The 23,418-nt window shown below is 42.4% G+C and overlaps 3 protein-coding genes across 4 annotated transcripts; 2 read left to right on the top strand and 1 right to left on the bottom strand.

Moving 5' to 3' along the window:
* Positions 1-168: 168 nt before the first annotated feature.
* On the top strand, positions 169-9,147 carry LOC101487292 (uncharacterized). Its single transcript, XM_076883016.1, has 12 exons — positions 169-280; positions 1,551-1,643; positions 2,604-2,744; positions 2,846-2,983; positions 4,436-4,549; positions 4,764-4,853; positions 5,576-5,626; positions 6,066-6,176; positions 6,388-6,504; positions 7,373-7,489; positions 7,774-7,813; positions 8,158-9,147. Exons 2-12 carry the CDS (start codon positions 1,581-1,583, stop codon positions 8,178-8,180), a joined length of 1,005 nt encoding a protein of 334 aa, XP_076739131.1. The 5' UTR covers positions 169-280; positions 1,551-1,580; the 3' UTR covers positions 8,181-9,147.
* A 1,827-nt stretch (positions 9,148-10,974) lies between these two features.
* Positions 10,975-13,865, top strand: atf4b (activating transcription factor 4b). The gene is made up of 3 exons (XM_004560755.4): positions 10,975-11,163; positions 11,904-12,359; positions 12,469-13,865. Exons 2-3 carry the CDS (start codon positions 12,008-12,010, stop codon positions 13,464-13,466), a joined length of 1,350 nt encoding a protein of 449 aa, XP_004560812.1. The 5' UTR covers positions 10,975-11,163; positions 11,904-12,007; the 3' UTR covers positions 13,467-13,865.
* A 1,119-nt stretch (positions 13,866-14,984) lies between these two features.
* On the bottom strand, positions 14,985-23,109 carry si:dkey-110g7.8 (GTPase IMAP family member 8). Of its 2 annotated transcripts, XM_076883015.1 has the most exons (9): positions 22,738-22,890; positions 22,105-22,148; positions 21,943-22,037; positions 21,116-21,720; positions 19,376-19,931; positions 18,648-18,745; positions 17,968-18,099; positions 17,108-17,698; positions 14,985-16,961 (listed from the first exon to the last, which is right to left on the bottom strand). In XM_076883015.1, exons 4-9 carry the CDS (start codon positions 21,144-21,146, stop codon positions 16,888-16,890), a joined length of 1,482 nt encoding a protein of 493 aa, XP_076739130.1. In that variant the 5' UTR covers positions 21,147-21,720; positions 21,943-22,037; positions 22,105-22,148; positions 22,738-22,890; the 3' UTR covers positions 14,985-16,887. The 2 variants fall into 2 exon arrangements, with proteins under 2 accessions (XP_076739130.1, XP_023011463.2); XM_023155695.3 differs by lacking the exon at positions 22,738-22,890 and adding an exon at positions 22,972-23,109 and having other exon boundaries at positions 21,943-22,148.
* Positions 23,110-23,418: the final 309 nt, after the last annotated feature.

Raw genomic sequence — 23,418 nt, 5'->3', positions numbered from 1 at the left:
TGGGAAAAAAACAAAAACTAAAATGGCCAACACACACACACACACAAACGGGTTTGAAAGTTGTCTTTAGGTTACTATCCAATTTTTCATCTGTCTAGAAACTGGATCCACCCACATATTTGCGCCTCCATCATGACGCTGGTGGGAGGAGCAGGCACTGTGGCGCGACAGGTGCTACCAGTACAGCATCCAGTGTGTTAAAATCCTTTAACACACTGGAGTCATGAAGGAAAATACAAGGAATAGCAGATAAAGTTACCTTCTAAACGGGAGCACGGTGGTAAGAATGGCCTTTTCTTGTGTTTATTTATTTTATTTTTATAGAATTAAAAGAATATTCTATAGAAAATATTAATATTATAGAACATTAAAAGGCCTAAAAGCTACATAATGTTACAAAGAAAATGTCACCATCACCAAGAGTTTGAGCATGAGTTGAAGAGCTATCACCTATACTGCAGCTTATACAGTTAAATACTCAGTTTAGTGTAAGATATAATAGATATAGTAAAACATAACTGGATCCCATGTTCCAATTATGTTTTGGAACATAATTGTTCATTCAAAGAAGATTTCACACATCTTTTTAACCAGACTGCAGATGTGTTTGCAGGTGTCGCACGCTTCCTGTAAAGGCTTCTGTTAGGAAAGACACATTCGTTTTTATCAGCGATGCAAGTCACACATAAGCTAACTTGTCATTGCATTCTAGGCATGTATTGTTTTTTCCTTGCACGAGTCTGATCATTTAACTGCATAACCCAACTTTTCTGCTATAACCCATGAGAAAACAAAACAAGTATTTATAGTCTAGCTGAGGAAGACAGTATAAAAGTATTAAATAATTACAGGAAAGCCGCGGTTTGCTGCAATTTGTCTGTAAAGATGGCCAGTTGCAAGTAGAGATTGCATTGGACTGGACTTGAAAATAGCTTTGCCTGAAACAGAGCTAATAAAGTCAGAGAAAATCATCTAAAATAATGTCTAATGCCATTATTAACGGCAGTGTCAGGTGTGGCTGAACATCAGGTCCTTAAAAATATGACATAACAAACTTTTTCATCTCTAATCTTGACACGTGTCTTTAAGATTCTTGCTAAATCTAGAATGAAGGCCTTCAGTGGTTCACTGCTGTTCTTATAAGTGTGTTTTCCTGAGATATCAACAAACCAATAATCCTGGAGAGGGCCATAAGTGCATAACTGGCCCATGATAGCTGCTAAAATCCAATCCATAGACAGCCACATCATATGCACATGTGTAGTCTTATATGTTGTAGAGGTGGAGCTGGGGAAAGGAAGGTATTAAGTTAGGTTTTTGAAAGATTGTCAGGAGATAAAATGTATAGAAACTGAACTTAAAAAAAAAAAAAGGTAAAAAAAAAATCCCTTCCTAGCAGTTCCTGGTTAACAGAAGAATTTCTTGTAACATCTAATTATGAGTTGTGTTTTCCTGACAAATCAACTAAACAAATAGGCATTCTTTTTCCCTTATCAAAAATAATGAGTTTTTTTTTTTTTTTCATTTCTGTCACGCTTTAAACCCCAAAGTCATCCAGTCCCTGAAGGACAAATGACACAATGGAGTCAGCCAGCTCAGATGAAATCCAACAGCCTATCTACGAAGACCCGGACGCTTTACTGGTAAAAACTGATTCACATTAACCTCCTGCGTCCATGAACTGCTGAGTCTTTATTTTTTGGGTGTTCACACTTCTAATTTAAACATTGTATCTATTCTCTAGAAGAATTCTGAACATTTATAGCAGTATAAAAAAATGGAATTTTAGGCCTTGTATGTGAATAAACAAATCTTTCAGCTTTCCTTTAATTAAGCTCAATATTTTTGTAATTAAACTGTTGCTTGTACAGAATGCAATGATTTGCAAATCCTGTGAACCCATATTTTATTCACAAGAGGGCAAACTATCATGCTGCTGTCTTCTCTGAGGCAAAGTGGAAAACCTTTTTGTGGTCAGACGAATAGAAATTTGGAATTCTTTATGGATAACGTGGATGCCGTGTTCCCCAGACTGAAGAGGAACAGAACCATCCGCCTTGTTATCAGCACTTCAACAGTCTGCATTTCTAACGGGTTGCATTAGTGCCTATGGCATTGGCAGTCTGCACGTTTAGAAGGACAGCGTCGATGCTGAACGGGATGCACAGGTTTTAGAGCAACATATGCTCCCATCCAGAGTTTCCATGACATTTCAGCAGATAATGCTGAGCCACACATTGCATCTAATAGTGTACCATGACTTAGTAGTAGAAGAGTCCTGGTTGTGAACTTGCCTGCCTACAGTCAGACAACGTTTCATTCCCAAAAGTCTAGCAGACGTTTATGAAGAAGAGGAGCTGGTAAAAAACATGGCGCAATTTTTTTCTTAAAAATGGTATATTTCTCTGTTTAGACAGTTTTATGGATACTTTATTGATCCCCATGGGGAAATTACTTGTTTTAAACAGTTTGAAAACAATTTGACTTTATGAGATTTCTCAATCATTGCATTCTGCATTTATTTGCATTTTACACAGCGTCCCTGCTTGTTTGGCACTGGAGTAGCAGATAACAAAATGCTAATTGCCTGCTATTTTTGACAGCCTGATGACACACATGAAGCTCAACCAGAAATTAAAGTCAAGCCTGTACCAGCGCCCAGGTTGAAATTATATCAACAAACCAATAGCACCAGTAACAAAGCTGAGTCCTCCAATAAGGCTGGAAGCATAGCACCTACTGCGGTAAGTTGAGCTCTTTTTTTTCACTTAATCACATATTGGCTCATAAAGATAGCAGATACTAATAAGTATGTATTGATTCATTTCCTCTTTTTTGTGACCAGACTTCCAGTGGATCCCCTGTGGGCTATAAGAGGCCTCAGCCTGCTCGCCCTGCTCCCAAACCACCAACCAATACTAAAAAAAATGCTGAAAAACCAGCAATCGCAGAAAGCGCTTCAAATGCTCATTCACCCGTGATGGTAGAAAAGTACTTTTATCTTTAGAAAGAATACTTGGGGAACTATGCGTCCTTGTGGGTTTTGTGACAAGGAAGCTAATGCCTTTTCATGGTTGTTAGACAAGCTCCGTGAACATAAGACAAAAACACAAACTAAATGTGGACTTCTCAGAGTTGTGCTGACGTATTATATATAACAGGTCAGTGTTAAAACCACAGACCATATAGAAGAAAAGGTGTAGCCATTGTGACATCAGTCACTAGTTTTATTTTACTCCAGCTGGGGCCAGAATTGATCAAGATAGATATCATGCAGTGCTGGTAAAGACCAAAAACTCAGCTGCGAGGTGTTTAATGAGGTCACTGAACAAGCAAGCATCTATTTCTGTACATTTTCATGCCTTTTTGGAACCACATTAGTCACCACATGCAGGCTCCTAGAAAGACTGAAAGTTTAAGATACCATGAGTTGTATTCACTTTTCAAACTCACGGCCAAGCCTAACTTTTACATTCATTCTGTGCTAGTTACAAGAATCCAGAAAGTCACAGGAATAACTAATGGAGAACACAATCTGCATTTGATCAGGCCAAACCTATGTTCCATTTAGTCCTTTTCTCGCTATCCCTTTGTGAATTTGGTAATGTCTTTGAATGTTTATCCTGTTCAAAGGTCCTCTTCTTCAATACGTCTCTGATATGATCCATAGCTGACTCAATGACTGGAAGCTTAATTTTTTAACCTGAAAGTTTTTCCTAATGCTCTTCCCACTAGCGATGGCTTTTCCACAGCATTCCCACATAATCACTGTCTATTTGTAGATGTATTCTGTGATGACATTTAGAGTTTGTGGAGATGTCAATGGAAAATTGTACTTAGTAGTCAGTATAAGCTTTTAATGATATAAGTTTGCATGTGATAGAATACTGCATAATAACCTTTTGATGACTTAGACTGTTGTTCACTACAAGACTTGTTCTTCTCACAGCGATAATAAGAGCTGAACAAGCGGTTTCACTCCCTACCAGGAAGTGGAGAGAACATTTTTATCTTCACTCCCTAACAAGAAGAGGGGCCGCGTCCTTCAGAATCACACACACACATACACCTAACATACACAACCACATATGCACCTGCTCACGTATCAACATTCCACTGAACAAATGTATTCACTGTTGTATTATTCTTGTGTATAAATAAAGACAAGTGCAAGAACAGAGCGCACATCACAGGGCCCCCACTCTGATGTGAGCGCTCTCTGACCGCCCTTGCAAGTAAAAACTGCAGCGTGTGTTTCTCCACTCTCTGACTCTCCGCTGAAGAAGTGTCTTTTAGAATAAATCTCTTGACAGGAGACTGTATCTTTTTAATTCAAATGCTCTGACTGACTTTGATATTCCTGCCAGTCCAGAAAATTGTTTGAATTTATTGTAAATGCTACATGTATAATTTGCAATTTATTTTTCTGCCACAGACTCCAGATCTACACATTGAACAGGCTCCTCCTCCCCCTCCTCAGCCTCATCGTTTTCCAGCTTCCCACAGCAGTTATGGCCAGATGAGTTCATCAGCGAGTCAAAGATACGAGGTAAGGGCTCCATCGTCATCAAGATATTTCCCTCAGGTCATAAACGTAGAGTCAGACTTCTCTTCAACATCTGAATGTGCAATATATTATTTTCTAAGCTGGCGTTAAATTGTTATTAGAACAAAAATACATGCATGGAACCTGAATCTTTGTTGAATCAAATAGTATTATGCATTTTCATTTTCTTTCTTTCTTTCTTTCTTTTTTTTTAAAGAACACATCAGATCATCAATCCAGGCCTCCCTCTGCAGGCTCCACACATCTAACTCCTGTTTTTCCAGCTCTTTCTCAGGAATCACCAAACGTAAGTGAGCAAACTAAACCGCAAACTTAAAGTGATGCACTACAGAGAACGCTTCTTCTCTGAGCTTCTCTGAACCTATACAAGCAAACATAGTGTTTTCACCGGTTTATAGATCTGTTCTTCATCTCCCTCCTGCTCCCCCATGCAGCTCTACGGCAGCCCATTAAATGTATGGGAACATTTTTGAAATTTAGCACAACAGTTGGTGACCGTCCCCTGATTAATTTCTCCAAGTTTCGTGTCAGTATCTTGAGCTACCAGCCAAAGCTGGTCAAAGCTGGACCTGTATTTAAACACATCCCTTTTGAAGCAAACGAGTTTCAGTTTGACTAAATTCGAATGAATAAGGTGGAGACACCCTCACACAGGAAATGAGATTATATTTCAGCAACTGTTTACATCTCTTGCCACAAAACTTTGTTTCTTGATCACTGGCTACAGTTGCCACGTCAACTTTGACCAGCTAAACTGCCTGGCTATTCACTGTTGCTTGCAACTATAGTCGAGATAATATTTTACCAGAGTTTTAGTAATATTGTGGCAATGTTGGTCCAACCCAGCAGTAAACAGCAGGAATACTCAGCTCTGTAAAATGTTGGACTACACTCAGATTTTTGTTCATACTCAAGCACATCATGCAACTACAACTTGAGAGGAAGTAGGTCGTTGATTCTCAGACCACAAACCGGACTAACAAACTTTTCTTTTCATCTCATCTCCAGGAATCCCCCAGCAGCAGCACTATCTCAGGGAGAAACTCTTCGCCTTTACGAGTATGAGAGTTGGTCCTTGGATGCACGCCATCACAGCGATTAACAGTGCAGAAAAGCATGCGCTCATCATTAAGAGATGGAATGACAGATAATAAAGACTTTACACCACACTCATATTACGTGTCGAGCACTGACAAGCACACTTTATCAAGGTCAACCCACAAAGGGAATTTTTGGGATTATTTTTAAGCATTAAGATTAGTAATAAAAATATTTCTTGTCTGTAAAAAACCTAATATGCCACTGGTTCCAGAAACGACTTCCTGATCCAACCTGTTCCATTTATTACTTTTGAAAAATGCTTTTTTATTTCCATTAGATCTGTTTTTATTCCCTTTTCTGGATTTGGTTTTGTCTTTGGAGGATTAATCTGTTGAAAGATCTGCTTCTGGTTAAATGCTAAATAAATGTGTAATTTGCACTTTATTTTTTGCCACAGAATCCAGATCTGCATATTAAACAGCCTCCTCCTCCCCCTCCTCGGCCTCATCGTTTTCAAAGTCCCCCCCAATATTATGAAACACAGTCTTCAGCGAGTCAGAGATACGAGGTAAGTGCTCCATGCTCGACAAGATATTTCCCTCATGTCATAAATGTAAAGACAGACTTCTCTGAGACATCTGAATGTGAATTGTAATATTTTCTAAGCTGGAGCTAAATAAGTATTACAATAAGAGGACATAAATAGGACCTGACTCTCTCTAGTTAAAATAGTATTATATGAAATATTTGTCTTATGTTAACTTTTTGTGTGTGACTAGAACAAGCCAGAATGTCAGTCCCCACCTTCCCCTGCAGGCTCCACGCATCTAACTCCTGTCTCACAGGCTCGTTCTCAAGAATCACTGAACGTCACTGGAAACAACTACAGTACACGGGTAAACTGCAAATTAAAAGTCATGCAATATGGATACAGACTTCTCTCGGGTTTCACAAACTAATGCTACACAGTGTTTATATGTTTTTACATTATCTCCCTCCTGCTCTACCATGCAGGTCCATAGCAGCTCACATATTTTTTTGTGAGTTAAAATTTCTGAAATTTGTCACAACAGCTGGTGACGGTCCACTGATTAACTTGTCCAAGTTTCAAGTCTGTACGTTGAGTTACCAGCTGATCGCTTTTAAAAAATATCTCTATGCTTCATCACGCTATAAAGTCACAGTTTTTTATTGAATTTCATAAGCCACAAATTCTTTTTCAAGCATTTACATTCAAGGCAACCGGCCTCTTTGAAGAAGTGGGCTTTCTTTCATGATCTGTACTGTTGAAAGGCCTGCCAGTCCTGAACACCAAGTCATTTTAAAACTAAGGCACTTGGATTTTATATCTAGTAGTATATATAAAATCTTCTTAAAAACGAAAGGTTTCTCCCACGCTAAGTCCAGATGAACAGAATCAACCTTTTTGGGACTACACAGACTTATCTCCCTAATCTGGACCCATTGTATAACATCAGTGACATAAATGTATAAACCCTGACATAAGAGGAAAAATCAGTTGAATTGGATTTCTCCTCTGTGTACCACGTCTGTGACTAGCAATAACACAACTGCGAGAGCCAAGCGGCTTTCACGGCTGGAAAATTTCCACAGCAGAGTCACCTGTGAAACTCATGGGAATAATAATGATCTTGAAGTTGATTATAACAATTTCCTGCTATGGAAATGGCTTATTTTATTTACCTGAACTGGAGTATTCCTGTTATAGGAAAGCTGACAACCAAAATATTATGTCCATTACAGAACACACCACCACAGCTTCTGCTGAACCCACCATCATCACATTCAGTGTCTGGAGGATCAGTGCACTCTGAGACACCTCGGTACCTCGAGATCCTTCAGGATGATTCAGATGAGTTGGTGAGAGAGACAGCGCGCTCTGCAGTTATACGACACGCACGCTTTATAATATACACATGTATTAAAGTTGTCTTTTGGTTACTGTTATGGTAAAAAGGACATGGATGTAAGTCAGTTCATTGTTTTTACAAATGACAAGTTGGTGTTTGCAGACAAATGCATGACAAAGATCAGGGTTTTCCTGTAAAGTCTACCTGATCTTTTATCTAACTGTGATTTAGTACAATGTGATCTTTCCCTCGTCAGCGAGTGTTTTTCATATAAAAATGATCTGTTTTCCTCAGGACCTCAGCGGGCTATTGACCTGGTTCAACAGAATGATAAGTAAGGAAAAAATTTGTTTCATAATTGCCTTGAAAAAAGGCATTTTTATTCTTTCTTTTATTCCAAGAAGTAGTAATTAATGTAAAAAACATGAAAAAGATTTGTGAAAAATGATCCTTGCTAACACAGAGCATTATTATATTGTTATGTCCAGTTTATTGTATTCATTTCTGTGCAATCATTTCAGCGTCCTCTGATTCGTCTTTGTCACTCGAGGATGAAATGAGGTAACCAAAAACATGAAAATCTGCATAAGCGTGATGATGGATGTCAGCGAGATAAGCTGTTGTGTACCTAATTACATAGCTACAACTTTGTGTCTCTTCTGTCACTGCTCTTTGAAGCTCAATCAGTCAGAGATCCATGAATGTTGCAAAGGCTTGGCATCTCTACAATCTTCTAATGAGTAAACGAAAAGAAGACCTGCAGAAGATCATCACAGATTTCCATTCCATCTGTGAGAAGCTAAACAAGATCAAGAAGAACAACAAAAACATGGGTATTGCTGGAGGGACCACGGCTTCTGTGGGAGGGGTAGCTGCAGTGGTGGGGATCGTCCTAGCTCCGGTGACCATGGGTGCCTCGCTGATTGCGACAGCTGTCGGCGCTGGCATGATTGCATCTGCTGGAGGTATGGGCGCTCACGCCGCTATAGTCAGCAAGAAGATGGTGACGAGGACGGCAGTTGAGAAACTGGTAAATGACTACATGGAAGGTGTCGCTGATCTGGAACGCTGTCTAGATTATATTATCTTCACAGTGATGGAGCTGCGAAGGCACGGCATTGCTAGGTTAAAGAGTGCAGGCGCTCATCTGGATGCGGTGAGGATGTTATACATATTATGTGATGGAAAAAGCAACACAGACATTCATGGGGGGAGAGCTGCACAACCAGGTGGGACGTCATCTGAGAAATTACTTCGAGCTTTTACCAAGGAAATGGATCTTTATTTTACAGAAAAGAATGGTCAGAAGCTGAAGAAGTCAAATAAGAGCATTTTTTCGGGTAAAGTTTGCCTGCTGGTTGATGGTCTACAGGAAGGACTGGATCATCTGATTGACATGTGGAAAAAGTTATCTTGAATCAAAGACCACTGTGTTTGTCCTTTGTGTGTGTGTGTGTGTGTGTGTGTGTGTGTGTGTGTGTGTGTGTGTGTGTGTGTGTGTGTGTGTGTGTGTGTGTGTGTGTGTGTCAGTGTGACAGAGATGTGAAGTGTGTTTGACTTGACTCCTTTTTGATTGATTTGAAAGTTCCTGTACATTTACATCACTGTAAAAATGGAAATGCTTATGTTGGAGTCACTACTGAAGTCCTGATAACAATTATGATTAAATATATAAATTAACAAAAGTTACTCTTGTATGCATTTAATCGTGTGGTATCAATAAACAGTACTGCATCACCTGCAAAGTTGAGTATCAGTAATTACTTTTTATTTTTTTAGGACACCAGTCAGCGACAGTGGCTGCAGTGCAGAATACAAACAATGGCAGAAATCATAAGGTTATGCTGCAGAAGGATATCACACTCCTTGCTTTAGCTTTAGCTTCACAACATACACCTTGTTTTCTTCACCTCGCTACACCTGTGTTATGGTATAAAAAAAAGATGAATGTTTGACTCATTAAGCGCAGCACTCCCTCAGAATTCGGATAATCTCAAGGATCTTGGGGTTATTCAAAGAACCTTGTTCACCTTGTAGTTTTCTTACGGAACCTTTAATAGCTCAATTTAGGAAAAATAAAAAGGTTACTGGAGGAACCTCTATTAATGCTTGAGGGGCTCCTGCAGGAACCTTATTAAAATGCTTCCATCAAGATCCTTTTATAAAGTTCAGTGCAGGACTAACTGATGCTGAAGAGGCTGATAGTTGTATAGTTGTAATCATTCAAAATATAACAATTTCAAATCTCAATATTTTCATAATATAGATCACATGTGCATTATAGTGCCAAAAGCATTCACTTATCCATTGGATCACTGAATTCAGGTGATCCAGTCACTTTCATTTTCATAGGTGTATAAAATCAAGCACCCAGGCATGCAGACTGCTTCTTCAAACATTTGCTCTGTTTGCAAATGTAATTATGGTGTTGGGTCGTTTTTCAGGAGTTGGGTTCAGCCCCTTAGTTCCAGTGAAAGGAACCCTTAATGTTTCAGCACACCAAGAGATTTTTGACAATTTCATACTCCGACTTTGTGGGAACAGTTTGGGGATGCTCCTTTCCATAACTGCGCACCAGTGTACAAAGCAAGGCCCACAGAGACACGGATGAGCAAGTTTTTGTGGGATATCAAACGGGAGATATCACATGGAACCCTACAGATTAAGAATGGGAAGTCACTCAAGTTCATATACATGAGAAGGCAGATGAGTAAATACTTTTGGCAATATAGAGTACCTTTTATGCTGACATAATGCTTAACAGCTTACTAGCTTTAGGTGGCACACTTAGTTGAATGTTATGAGAAGAAAAGCATTGTCATTAACACCAGTCAGACCAGATAATTAATCATAAACGTCCCACCTGTGGGACCTACACCTTGTGGTGAACACTGTGTGGAATGAGCATGTGCAATCACATAGACACACAGATACAGACTAATGCAATCTAGCACAAACAGAGTGAGGAACTGCTTTTCCACTGAGCTGTGGCCTCCAGCAACCCTCACCCAATCCCACATACACTATAATAACCGTCAGGACTGTTATTACACTCTATAATCACTCCCTCTGGCATAATGATGTTTTTTTTTTATTTATTTGTTTTGGGGTTTTTTGTTACTATTTATTCTTTTTTGATGGGTATAGGAGGGATGCCAGTGGCACTTGTGTAACAACAGCACAGTTCATCCTTTTCAATTCTGTTAAAAAATTAACCACCCAAAAGTAGTTCTTTGAAAAAACCTTCCTGTTAGAGGAAACTTTATAATAAAGCTATTGCTATGTTATTATAACAATTAGTCAGTTAGTCGCTATCTATACAGATAAATGGCAGTTACGCTTATATATATTGAAAGATGTGGTATTAATAAATACTGCGTCACTTTCAGAAGTTTATTTTCAGTGACTACTTTTTCAGACAGACAGCAGACAGTGGGTGTGACGCGGATTGATAATGTGGGCACGGCGGATGCATATTGCCACTCCTTGCATCAGCTCTATATCGCGAACTGCTCACAACTATCGCCATTTTCCCTCCTGCGGAACAGACAACGAGCAGATATTGTTGGACACCGCGCTATTTGCCGAAATGGCAGTGTGAAATTGTGCCGCGACCCAGCAGCAGCCAGCAAAACAGTGCATCCAGCCAGTGCACTGAGTCACTTCTAATTCAGCAAAAATGTCGTAAGTATTATTTTTTAACATACCAGCTGTCGGGGACAACCGTCTGGCCTGGGAGCCGGTCTGACGAGTCTGCTGTTATGTTTTTAAATATATACATATATATATATATATATATATATATATATATATATACACAGTGTTCATATATATATATATATGCCATACAGTTATTTAATAGAACGCTAAACACCTTTATTTGAAACTATTAAATCAAATGACGACAAAACTGAAGTGACGCAACACGTGTTACTGTCACGATTTGTAACATTTGACGCAGTTTTCGCAAATAAGCTCGTAACATTGTATCTGTGAAAACGCTAAACCCTCTCTCACGCTGATTAATCAAACTTGTGTTCTCATGCCGGCCTCCGAGCGCCAACGTGGCACTCAGAAAATGGTTCGTTTCCTCTTTGTGTCAAAATGGCGGCTCGCTGCAGGCGGACTGAGAACAAAAGTGTAGCTGTTTTGTTTTTTTGTGGGGAGGAAGACGGACTCTTTGACCTCGCTTGCTAGCAGACTTACGTCAGAGTCATAAGACTGGGAGCTGCGCGGAAACACGTGATAGATCACTGGTATTGCAGTCTTGGGGGCAGTGTTGGTAAAAATTAAAAGAATTTGACTCAGGATGATTTTGTTTATACTTGGAACTTTCTTTTCTGTAATAAATGTGAAGTGTGTGTGTGTGTGTCTAAAATGGTGTTCAGGCATTCAAAAACATTTGTTCATCTTTCTGTCTTCAGGTCCTACGTGGAAACCCTCAGCACTGCTGCATTCGACAGCATAATAGAATTCGAAGCTACCCTAGCATTGTCACGCTCCCCATTTGTGACCAACAACAGCCATTATGACCATGATGATGACCAGCTCACAGTTTGGCCAGGAAGACATGGAGGCCCTTCTCTGGGGGCCTTCCTCTCCCATGGCTGACGCCATGGACTCGCTGTTTTTCCGCCCTGACAAAGAACAACAGAAAGGAGGAGGAAGCTTGGAGGGGGATGCTGAACCTGCTTCCCCCCTCACCTCCTCATCGCTGTCGTCTTCCTCTTCTCCTCCGCCCTTCTACTCCCCTCCTCCCTCTCCGCCGGCCCTCCTCCTCCATGGGGACAAAGTCGGGATGGAGTCTGATCTGCTCTTCCCTTTATTGGCCCACCCAGGTCAGCTGACGTGTAGCCAGGCACTCTCAGGTGACGGCAAAGGTAACGACTTACTGTTGAGTAACACCTAAAAGTTCGGACACCTGATGTCAGAGTGTAACGAAGTATAAATTAATAGCTCATTCATGTTTTGCTTGCTCTGCCTCCACAGAGGATGCGCTCAGTGACTTGGACTGGATGGCCGAGAAGGTGGATCTTAGTGACCTTGACCTGGACTCGCTGATTGGCTCCTGCAGTCCTGCTGAAGAGTCTCACAGCTCTCCAGAAGACCTCCTGGCCTCCTTTGATTGCCCCATGGAGCTCGACTCCCTCCCCCTGCCAGCTCTCTCAACTCCTGTGCTCATGGATCCTCCCTCTGCTTCTCTTTCAAGTACACCGCCCCCTTCATCTTCCACTGTCTGTTCAGATACTGCTGTCATCACTGTGGATGATCCTGAATCCTGCATCGATGGGCAGGAGGTTCCTTCTTCTCCACTTTGTATCCCAGAGCCTCAAGAGGAGCTCGAAATCAAATCAGAGCCTACCTCCCCAGACCCTGAATCCCCCGTAGTAGAGTCTCCCTCCTCCCCTACCTTTACCCTGGACCTTGGCAGTGAAGTGGATGTGTCAGAGAGTGAGGTGAAGCCAGTGGTAGCCACTGTGGTCCCTCAGGTCCCAAAGCTTGTACTCTCACTCTCACCAACTCGCATCGTCCTCGTGCTTGCCCCGAAAAAGGAAGTCGGGATCACCACGGCCACCACGTCAAAGGTCATTTGTTGCTCCCCACCATCCTCCCCTCCAAAAACACCCTCCAGAAGCAGACCCTACCCGGAACCAAATTACAAAGCTAGTCCGCCCTCTCCTAGCACCACCAGTGTCAAGGTCAAGTCCCCACGCGGTGCAGGTGGACCTGAACGTGCAGCTGTGAGGCCTCCAAAAGACAAAAAACAGAAGAAGATGGAGCAGAACAAAACTGCTGCCACGCGCTACAGACAGAAGAAGAGAGCGGAGAAGGACGCCCTCGCTGACGAGCACGTGCTGTTGGAGAGGAAGAACCTAGAGCTGGCAGAGAAGGCCGAATCTATGGCCAGAGAGATCGAGTATCTCAAAGAACTGATGGAGGAAGTTCGAATGGCAAGGCTCAAGAAGGGTCTGAGTGCTGACCCCTAGTGGCAGGACCTAGCAGTGACTGATCATGCGTGATAGGAAGTGATGACTAGAAAGTGGGCTCAGTGGGTTTTATTTTTTTGAAAATGAATAACAGTATAGTTGAAGCTGCATCTGCACTGCATGACTTGGATGCACAAGAAAAGAAGTGTTTGTCAGATGATCACCTTTTATGTATCCAACACTGGTATTAAATATTGAATAGTCACGTAGAAGTAGAAGCAAGTAGTTGAAAATTAAGTAATCTTCTCCCAGTATAAACATATTTTATGTATGTATTTGCGTGTATTTGGACCTTGGTAACCTAGGAACTGACTTTTTAACCTTTCAACTTGTCTATATTATATCACAACCAGACTACATGTATTCTCTCAATAAAGAGTAATAAAGTGCTTAAATGAATTGTGGCAGTTTTTCTTTTTGCATGATGTTGACAAGAGAATGCTTTAACATTAACCAGATGTTGAGTAGGAACTGGTGTTGGTTTCTGAGAATTCTTTCGTTAGTGTTTAATAAGTTTGACCTGAGTCTGAAGCATGAAAGTAATGTGGATGAATACTACAAATATTATCTGTTATCTAACTCCAAACAAGGCTGGTCGCTATCTCAGGGTTTTCTTTGAAGCAGAACTGAAGATAATGGGGCCCGCCTGATGGTCATGTTGTCAAAACGCATGATTATTCAAGTGACAGTCATGTGAAGTTAATTCTATTTATAAGTTTATAAAAACATCTGGGTGCTGCTTTATTTCCCAGTGCATAACAACACATTTGATTGGGCAGATTTCTCTACACTGGATACTCTTAATGATACAACCCCAAAAGATGTAATAGTATGTTCAGTCCCTCTGCAGCTCATTAAGGTGGTTCAAAAGTTTATGCTGGTCATGAAATTGAGCATATTTTTATTTGTGCCAGTGTACAGGAGAGGGGGAGAAAAAAAGTGAGAGTGCTGACTGGTGCTGACCTAGGCACAACTCGAATAATGTTACCCAACAGAAATGTGTGCATTCATCCTACGACGGGACCTAGGTGTGCGCTCTGTAATTGGCCTGGGCTCGTTTCCAGATAGCTCAGGGACTATTTACCATACCTCTCTGGACAAGCGCCAAAGTCACAGCAGTTCAGCACTAATAGGCAAAATATTCCTTACAGGCAAAAACCTTTGCTAACTTTGTGTAAATGCCCTCATTTTTCAAGAGTGAAGCAAGAATTATTAGACTCTCTTTTTGTCTGCCAATGCAAAACAGATCTGAAATTACCTTTTTTGCATTATTTTTTGAATAATCTCCTTTCCCAGTAATGCAAATATTACTCAAGTTGAAACAAACCGTTTCAGAGCTCATTTTTATCTGCCTTCATCTTCACATGCAGTATTTTGCTTACTACACTGCCACCTAGTGATGCTATCACCACACTACCAGATCCTCTCAGAGGTAAAACAGTGAGATCTTTTGTCTTCAAAGACAGGATTTGCATTTTTATTGAAATGACAGTTAAATAATAAGACGAAAGCCAAAAATACACAACAATATATCCATATCTTTTATTATCATTGTCTCAGGATGAACAAAGTACTGATGTTGCAATCTCCACATAAAGAGGGACCACAGAAAGGGACGTCACTTTGGCTACAGTAAAGTGGTAGAACTTACACAGTGCAAAAATGCTTCACTAAGAGCCTAAAATGGTACATTATTTTACACTGTTTACTACACTTTTGATATACTGAGGTGGTTTGGGACTCGCGGGACGTCCTCGTATTAAAATGTGAAAGTCATGCGTGTCACACTTAAGTGCTGCCGGTGGCCTATGTGGCTAGATGAAGCACAGAGGTTGCTGAAGCGTTGAGAGGGAGCAGTGCTGCGGTTTCATTTACAGGCTACATCATTTGTAGAAAATTCCATTTTACAGCATGGCAGTGCTATCGGTCACATATTATGTATTTGTTTTTATTTCAGAGGGTGAATTCTATTTTATCCCCTCCTTTTTCTTCTTTTCTTTTTTTTGCAGCTGTAAAGGTAGAAGGATGTGATGTGATACCAAAGAAATCGCTTATTCAAGCAAGAAGAACGAAGTGAGGTTGCCTTCAGCTCTATAGGCACTCATTTTTCCACATGCTATGTCTTAACATGCCTCTGATGGCTGTATATATTTATATATATATATATATGTATGTATTTTTCTTTAAACTACTGATGTTTGATAGCTCAAGGATGTAGAAAAAGTTACAAGGTATTAAGAGCCCTATGAGAGCTTGAGTGGTTCATGAGGTTATGCTGTTTCTGTAGCATGCGAAAGCTTGATGTAGCCTATAGGATACTGCCCTGCTGCTACTGCTGCAGGGTGTGCTCCTGCTGTCTCGCTTTGATGCTGAGGCACGTAGCTGAATCTGCCTTGTCAATACACGCACTGAGTGCATGACCATAAGCAGCCAAGCAGAGCTGGCCCAGGTGCTCCACGGGGATCTGAGGCTGCGCTAAGTTTCGACACAGCCTTCTTTAAACTGTCTTCCCAGCTCCTCTTGAACATGAATGCAGAGGTGTGATAAAAATGACTTGCGCTTTTTAGCTGGTTCTTAAAGACTCACTCCCTTTAAGCTCCCGGTAAACTAAAACAAACACTCGGAGAAAGCCCCAAATTTGGATTAACATGTGACTCACCTCCACATTTAAGCAATCAACATTAATCTGCGTCTCTGTGGCTGTGCCAGATTTTGCCCCTTTTTAAATTAATCCAACTCAGACTCCCTGAGCAGCAGAGACGAATGCATTTTTAACGGAGATCATTTCAGTCTCACTAATGTGAGAGGCAAGCGTTACCTCCTGTTTTTAACATCTGAAGGTTGTGCGTGCACTTCCAGCACACTTTGTCCATGTTTGGATTTGGTATTAAGTAGCTTGCTTTCACTTGAGCTTTTTTCTTTTGCTTGTAAATCCTTTCTGATTCAAACTGATTGACATCAGAGGGAACAATCTTCCAAAACTTGCTAATGACACATGTGATCCCACCCTCAAATCTGACATTGCAGTTTTTTTTGTTTTGTTTTTTTAAACGTGTAGCTTTTTTGGTTTGGATTTTGCCGTTTTTTTGCAACACGTAATACAAAGTTGATCAGTGCGGACGGAATAAAGATTTACAAAGATTAGCAGCAGCTGACTTCTGTGGACATGCTCGCAGGCTCGGGGTGTGTTTTTGAGCTCAGGTCGCTCGAAGCAGGACATCTCTCCTGCTGTTCGGCATGAGGAGCTCGTCTTAAACGTCTCACTCTCCAGACCTACTCATCTGAACCCTTTGTTGTCCCTGAAACTCTTGAGAGTTAGAGAGGGATATCTCAATGAGATTTTAGTTTTATGAGGTGATGTTCATGCCCCGTTAAAAGGCTCACAAGGAGGAAAAAGACTTTTCCGTTTAGTCTGATTGTGTCACTGTAGCTGGCATCCCCGGCAGTCGTCCTCCGGTTCGGTGTTGTCAGAGGAGTAGGAGCTCTCCTCGCTCACTGTCAAATGCAACATCATTTTATTAGTGTGCATAATTTTCATAAGCAGATCAGCTGTGTACATATGTGTTTTTCAACTGCAACACGAGACAAAAGCCACTGAACATTAGCTATCGTTGCAAAATATATAGAAAAAAAGGACTTACACCACTCTGTCTGTATGGGAAGGAAGGCCTTGTCGCCGTTCTCTCTGATCATCTCTTCAATCTTGTCCAGCAGGACCGACACACTCCTGTCTTTGCCAGGCGTCTTACTGTCCAGTACGTGGTAATAGTTCCCACAGTATTCCAACAGTCTCTGCAACTCGCGTCCGCCTCTGAGGATGTGCTCCTCAATGGGCGTGCGTCCCAGCCAGTCACCACAGCTGAACAGCACCATGGTGTGGAGGCACGCGCTGTCGCCAAACAGAGTCTCTATGTGCGCCACAAGCGTTCGCCGCTTCCTGGCGGTGAGGGACGAGACGACGGGGAGGACCAGCAGCAGGGTGTGGGGTCCGGGCCGCAGGAGGGCAGCCCCGCGCTGGGACTCCTGGCGGATTCGCTTAGGGGTTCGCCTCACCGAGAACCAGTCCCAGCCCGGCGTGTCTACAATAGTGACCCGACGACCAGACACGAGCGCCTGCCGCCTGAGGCACAGCTCTGTCTCTTGTCCTGATTCAAAGTAGCGGCGGCCCAGGATGCAGTTCCCCACAGAGCTTTTTCCAACACCCTTCCAACCCAGCAACAGCAACCTCAGTTCTAAACAGAATGACGAGGACAGGATGAGAAATAGAAGAGTAGTCAGATAAACAAAGCGGAGAGAATGAAAACACTCTGAATAAAAAGCAACGCAAGCTCAACAGGAATGAGTAAGCAATTTGCTACAACACCATTTCGTGGGGTGGGGGTGGTTGGGGGGGGGGGGGGGTTGTTTTCCCTAGGGTAGAATCGTGACACATGTGAATTCAACTCTCCTTCACCACATGACTCACTCAATTACACACCTCAGCACACACAAACGCTCATACCTCTGGGAGGTCCTCCGATCATCTGCTCCCTCTGTCGAGCGTGCTCCTCCATCCTCATCCTTTCTTCCTCCAGAGCTCTCCGGGCCTGTTCTTCCTCCAGTAAAATCAGCTCATTCACCTCAAAGTACCATCCTGCATGAAAGCACCCATAAATTATTCACCGAACTGTTGTGTGTCAGCTCTTAATACACATTAAATAAACAAGCACGAGTGAGGAGGGGGGAATATTAATGCACATTGCACATCTGGCTCTGTTACGATTATATCCAGGGTTTGAAGCCACATATAAAGCCTTTCAAGCCTTTTCATGGGAAGTCCATGTTTATTTTCAGCAACATCCCAGAATGCTGCTGGCAGAGACCGGTGTTAAATGCACCCGACTGCAGTTCTGACCACAAACATTTGTGGTATTGCGAACAAAAGGAAACTCTGAACAATAAAACGACGGCAGTTCCTTCCTCAAACATAAGCACCACAGGATACGGGTGAAATAATCTGTGCCGTCTTTTATTTGTGTCGCTGGCTTCAATATTAATATAAATTCATGAAAAAACAAAACAAACGTGTTTCATTTCCAGCATTTGAGATGTTTCCCTACTGTTTTTAATTAAAACTAGAATTAAAACGCTTCTCATCTCATGAACTCTACATGGTCTTTACTTTAATAAATCCAGCCAAACCTTGGTTGTCAGTGATCATTTCCTCCACTTTTTCCATCAGCTCGGGTACTTGTGTGTTTTCTTCTGTTTCTTTTCGAGTGTTATCAAAGGCGTGGTACCTGCAGGGGGGAAACCAGCTTTAAAAGGAGCATGACATTCAATTTATTTAGAACTACATAACAACTGCAGCATACAGTTTCCTTTTGCCCTGAAAGAAACTTTCCACAGTTTTCAAAAATGTCAGAATTGTTGTCTTACTGACAGCGTTGCTGTTGGTTGGTGACAAAACTGAACTGAAAATCAGGAACCTTTAGATCTTGAACCTTACATTCACTATAAGCTAAGCAGTCTCTGGTGCTGCCAGTTTGATGTTTAACACCAACTAAGCAATCCAGTGTGAACAGATGCAGACGTTTTAGCATGGCACTCTTCTATGTGGAGAGTTAAAAATCCACCATGAAGTAGTGACTAATCCACCCTGAAGCTTCATACACTCAGTTTTATTGTTATTGAAGCTTGCAGCCAAAGTTGACTGAAATGATACTGCTGGAGATGTTATCAGATTTGCACAACTGTTTTTTCCATAGGCAGCATGTTCAGCGTAAATCAGGTTTGAAGCACAACATCTGCAGCCGTTTCCCTTTAGGTTATCTATCAAACTCCTGCTGCATAGTCTAAACATTGAGTATCTTTTGAGAAACCAGAGGAGACATTGGGAAAAACGGGAAGATAGCAAACTGACGTTATACCTGCTTCCACATCTCTCCACCAGCCATTGCAGGGCTTCTCCAGTGTTTGCTATGTGCTCCTCAATAAAAAACCCCTTGGGCAGCTTGTCTATCCCGGTGAACAGGACCATGGAGTACCTCCAGGTCCCTCCCCCGAGGGCGCCGAGCTGCTCCTCCGCAGCCCTCCGCTCAGTTTCGGTGAAGGGCTGGGTGACCGTCACCACCAGAAGGATAGCGTGCGGTCCCGGAGGGCAGAGAATGGCCCCCATGCACGGGCCCTCGCTGTCCAGGCTCGGCGGCGGTCGGCGTGGGCTGTCTGACTCGGCCCCCGCGTTGTCGTTGTTGTCAGCTTCGGCGTCGTCGGCTGGGTCGGCCGGGATGGCCCACGGCGGGGTGTCGACCACGGTGACACGGCGGCCGTAGATCTCAGTGTGGCCCACGTTGCTGTGTGTAGTCTCCGTCCCACCATCAAAGACTTCATCTCCCAGGATGGTGTTGGCAGTGGAGGTCTTACCGGACCGTGGACCCCCGAGGAGCAGCAATCTGCGCTCTGGGGGATGGCGGGCCCGGGGGTCTCCTGTTGTAACACAGTGACATCAGAACGCTGCTTCTCTACTGAATTTGAGTACTCAAAGCGCTTTCTTACAACCCACTCACACACACAAGTGCTTTTTTTTTTTTTTTTTTTTATAATTGGACATTCTCTCTCTCACACACACACACACACACACACACACACACACACAGGTCGTTTCATATGTAAAAGTGAATTTTGCCAAACTGCTTAAAATACTTTTGTAAATTACCTTTTTTTTCTTAAAGAAATCTACCAGATCATGTGTAATTTTCATTGCAATATTAATCGCATTTAAATTAAAAGGGGATGGCAGTGAAACTTCTGGCGCTGTGATGTCTCTCTCGCGTTCTCGGGAAGTCCGAACTCCCGTGTGAACTTACGAAATACAGACTATCAAGTAAGGACGAGCGTACTCGATTATTGAGAAACAGCCATAATCTGATGGATGCATCAGAGGCAACTCGGGGTTCAGCATCTTGTCCAAAGGTGAAGGAGCCAGGGATCAAACCTAGGTAGAGGTATATACTTTTAACATTCTGTCTGAATAGATTTTGGATCTTAATTTGTTTAAACCCACTATTGAGTCTTCCTACTGTGTTTTGGAGATTGCTGCACCTCTGCATCCTTCACACTGCAATGCAATTCTACATTCCCCCCTTCTTTCCTGGCCTCCCTCCTTCCATTCCCTCTCTGCTCTCATCTTATCTGAGAAGCTTGCTACCTTATATCTCATCTCTTTCCCTGGCTCCTCGTTCATTCGCATCTCTGTCCCGCTTTGGCTGATCTCCCAGCATCCCTCATCTTTTTATCTGTCCTCAGATTTCAGAAAAACAGAGGCAGACACACCACTCTGTCATGTGAACAAAAACATGACGCACTCTGAGTTTTGATTCTTCTTTTTTTCAAAGGCATCAGAGAAGTATTTGAATATCCAGAAGATGCTCAGAGGAGTGATGCGTGCTCCATGAGGAGGAGGAGGTGGAGGAGAGTATGAGATGCAGTGAGAAGTTTATTGATTAATGATGCTCACTGACTTTCCATGTATGCCACCAATCACAGAAGTTGACACGAGCAACAGTTTCCACCTCCAGCCGACGTTTGAGAAAGGATGCTGCTGTTAAAGTAAAGGTGATGATGTCGAGCTCGCTGTGAGGTGTCTGGCAAAATATTAAAAAGCCACTTACCGGTGTCAGAGGCAGAGGACACAGCAGCCATCTTGTGTGTAGAACCTCTGGCTTCCTCCTCCTCAGCCCCCCTCCTCCGTCTCCGTCTCACCTCCACGGTGCCTTCCTTTTTCGTGCCTCTTCAGAAAGCCACGGATGCGGAGCTCAAATGCTTCCCTGCTCTTGCTTTCACTCTAACCCTCATTCTGCTGCAGTGTAGTCACTCTATCTTCAGTTTCCTGCCCCTGCCTCTCATCATTTCCTCATACTTAAACCTCTCCCTTCCTTCTTTTTTGTAATCTGTTTTCTTTCACACCCCCTTCACCTCACCGTGGCTCTTCCTAGTCTTTTTCTTTATGGATACATACATATATATATCCCCTCCGCTCCCAGTCCTCCTCCCCTTCCAGTACTCCTTTCTTTTGTCTTCTTTATCTGTCCGAGCTGAGGGAAAAGATTGTGCAATGCAGGAGACTGGAAGCCAAATCCACCCCTTCAGCAGCTGCTCCAATAAGATGTCTGTTCATTTTTTTGAGAGAAAACAGAGGAAGCTGTGCCTCCCACTCGCTTGTATCAGACGGCGGCAGCAGCAGCAGCAGCAGCAGCAGTGTGGCACTGTATGCAGACTGCAGTCAGGTGGACAGACGGAAAGATGGATAGACAGAGAGAGAGAGTCAGTACTTTGTGCTGGGCTTACAGCTGGATGTGCTCCCCAGATGTTGCATCATGCATGAACACAGCTATTCATAATATATATGACGCCTCTAGACATGAGAGTATTGTGCGAGGCAGGAAGGGGGATTTATGCTGCATGAATACATTTAAATGTGATACAAGAAACGGCTTACATAATAAGTAAGAGCTTCTATAAATAGCAGATGACTGTAAGACGCTGTCCGATCGCTTTGGAGTCAAATCTTCGCCTCCTTAGAGTGGATACTGCCTGAAGAATACGACACGTTTAGCAGAAAAGTCATCCTGAATGTCTGAGCTCATCCTTGGCTCCTTACCAGTTGAATTATGTCCGCTATATGGGGAGGTACGTTCAGGGAACCTAGGGAAATCACGGAAGTCAGAAGGTTAAAAAAGAAGAAGCAACATTTGCTGTGTAGATTTTAAAGACGTGGGTGACAGTGCTAATATGACTCCAAACTCTTCGCTGACGTACTCGTGTTTATTGCAGCGATCATAACACGTTTTAAACGTTTTGTTGACGTATTTTCATGTATCGAGGCAAAGTTAGCGCTTCGACGTCCCAGCGTTTTTGAAGTCTGTACAGTCACGTCACACATTAATTAAAAAAGGACACCTTCCACTTGACCACGTGATCCTACCAGAAGTCGGCTATTTAAAGGATGGTGATGTTCAAAGCATGAGATTAAAAGTGAACAGAGGACATTCAGACCCTGTTTTTTTTTAAACAAACAAACAAAAAACAATTATTATAATGTGGAGAGAAGGATTTCTCTCCATATCTGTAATCTGGGTCGAAGTAGGCCATAGATGGATGAAGGGGACTGACCTGTCTGGAGCAATAAACACTATAAGGTGAGCTCGTATTTAAGGAAATAAGAAAATGGGTTGGGATTTTCAATTTTTACAGATGGTGAAGTAATTTACTAAGAAATTTAGAGTTTGCTTACTGAAACTGTTGTCACGGTCCGGGTGCGCTGCTGGTAAATTACCACTGAGTTCTATATTCTTCGATGTCCGCCTCTGGGCGGAGCTGTGACCTCCTCACCTGTCCAACTCACCTGGAGCTAATCTGGGGCAATCTACTGAGGGTATTCAAGACCAGTTTTGCTGTCTCTTCGTCAGCTTACCCGGGTAGGTAACAGGCTCTCACGACTCATGTGCGCCCAAATCTATGTACTTACCTTTTCTTCCTTGTGCTACAGCTCTCTGGTTCCGCCACTCGGACACCGGATCACACTCACTGGATTAGTCGCCCAGCTTCACGCTCCCTCTCCCGGCAAAGATTTTCAATAGCGATGGCCAAATGAAGCTATCTGAAGCATTAGAACTTATGTTGAAAACCTGTTCATTACTTGAAGCTTTTCACACACAGTCGTGTTTGGTGACATCTGTTGGCCAAAAATATGAAGAGCCGCTGGAATCTACAGCAATAATGAACTGCTTTCTTATTGATTGCCTACATTACAGAGCTGACAGCTTCTATTTGATATCATGCGATATCCAAATTATGTTATGTCTATTCTAATAATAACTAATTTTGTATAATATGCTATAACTTCTATAATTATAACTATATGTATCGTCAGTAGCGGTTTTTGATACGGGCGACACGGGCGGTTGCCCGGGGC

The sequence above is a fragment of the Maylandia zebra genome, linkage group LG4, assembly GCF_041146795.1.
Source record: "Maylandia zebra isolate NMK-2024a linkage group LG4, Mzebra_GT3a, whole genome shotgun sequence".
NCBI classification, from domain to species: Eukaryota; Metazoa; Chordata; class Actinopteri; order Cichliformes; family Cichlidae; genus Maylandia; species Maylandia zebra.
Note: the sequence above shows the minus strand (reverse complement) of the source record. Positions and strands in the feature narration are given on the sequence as shown.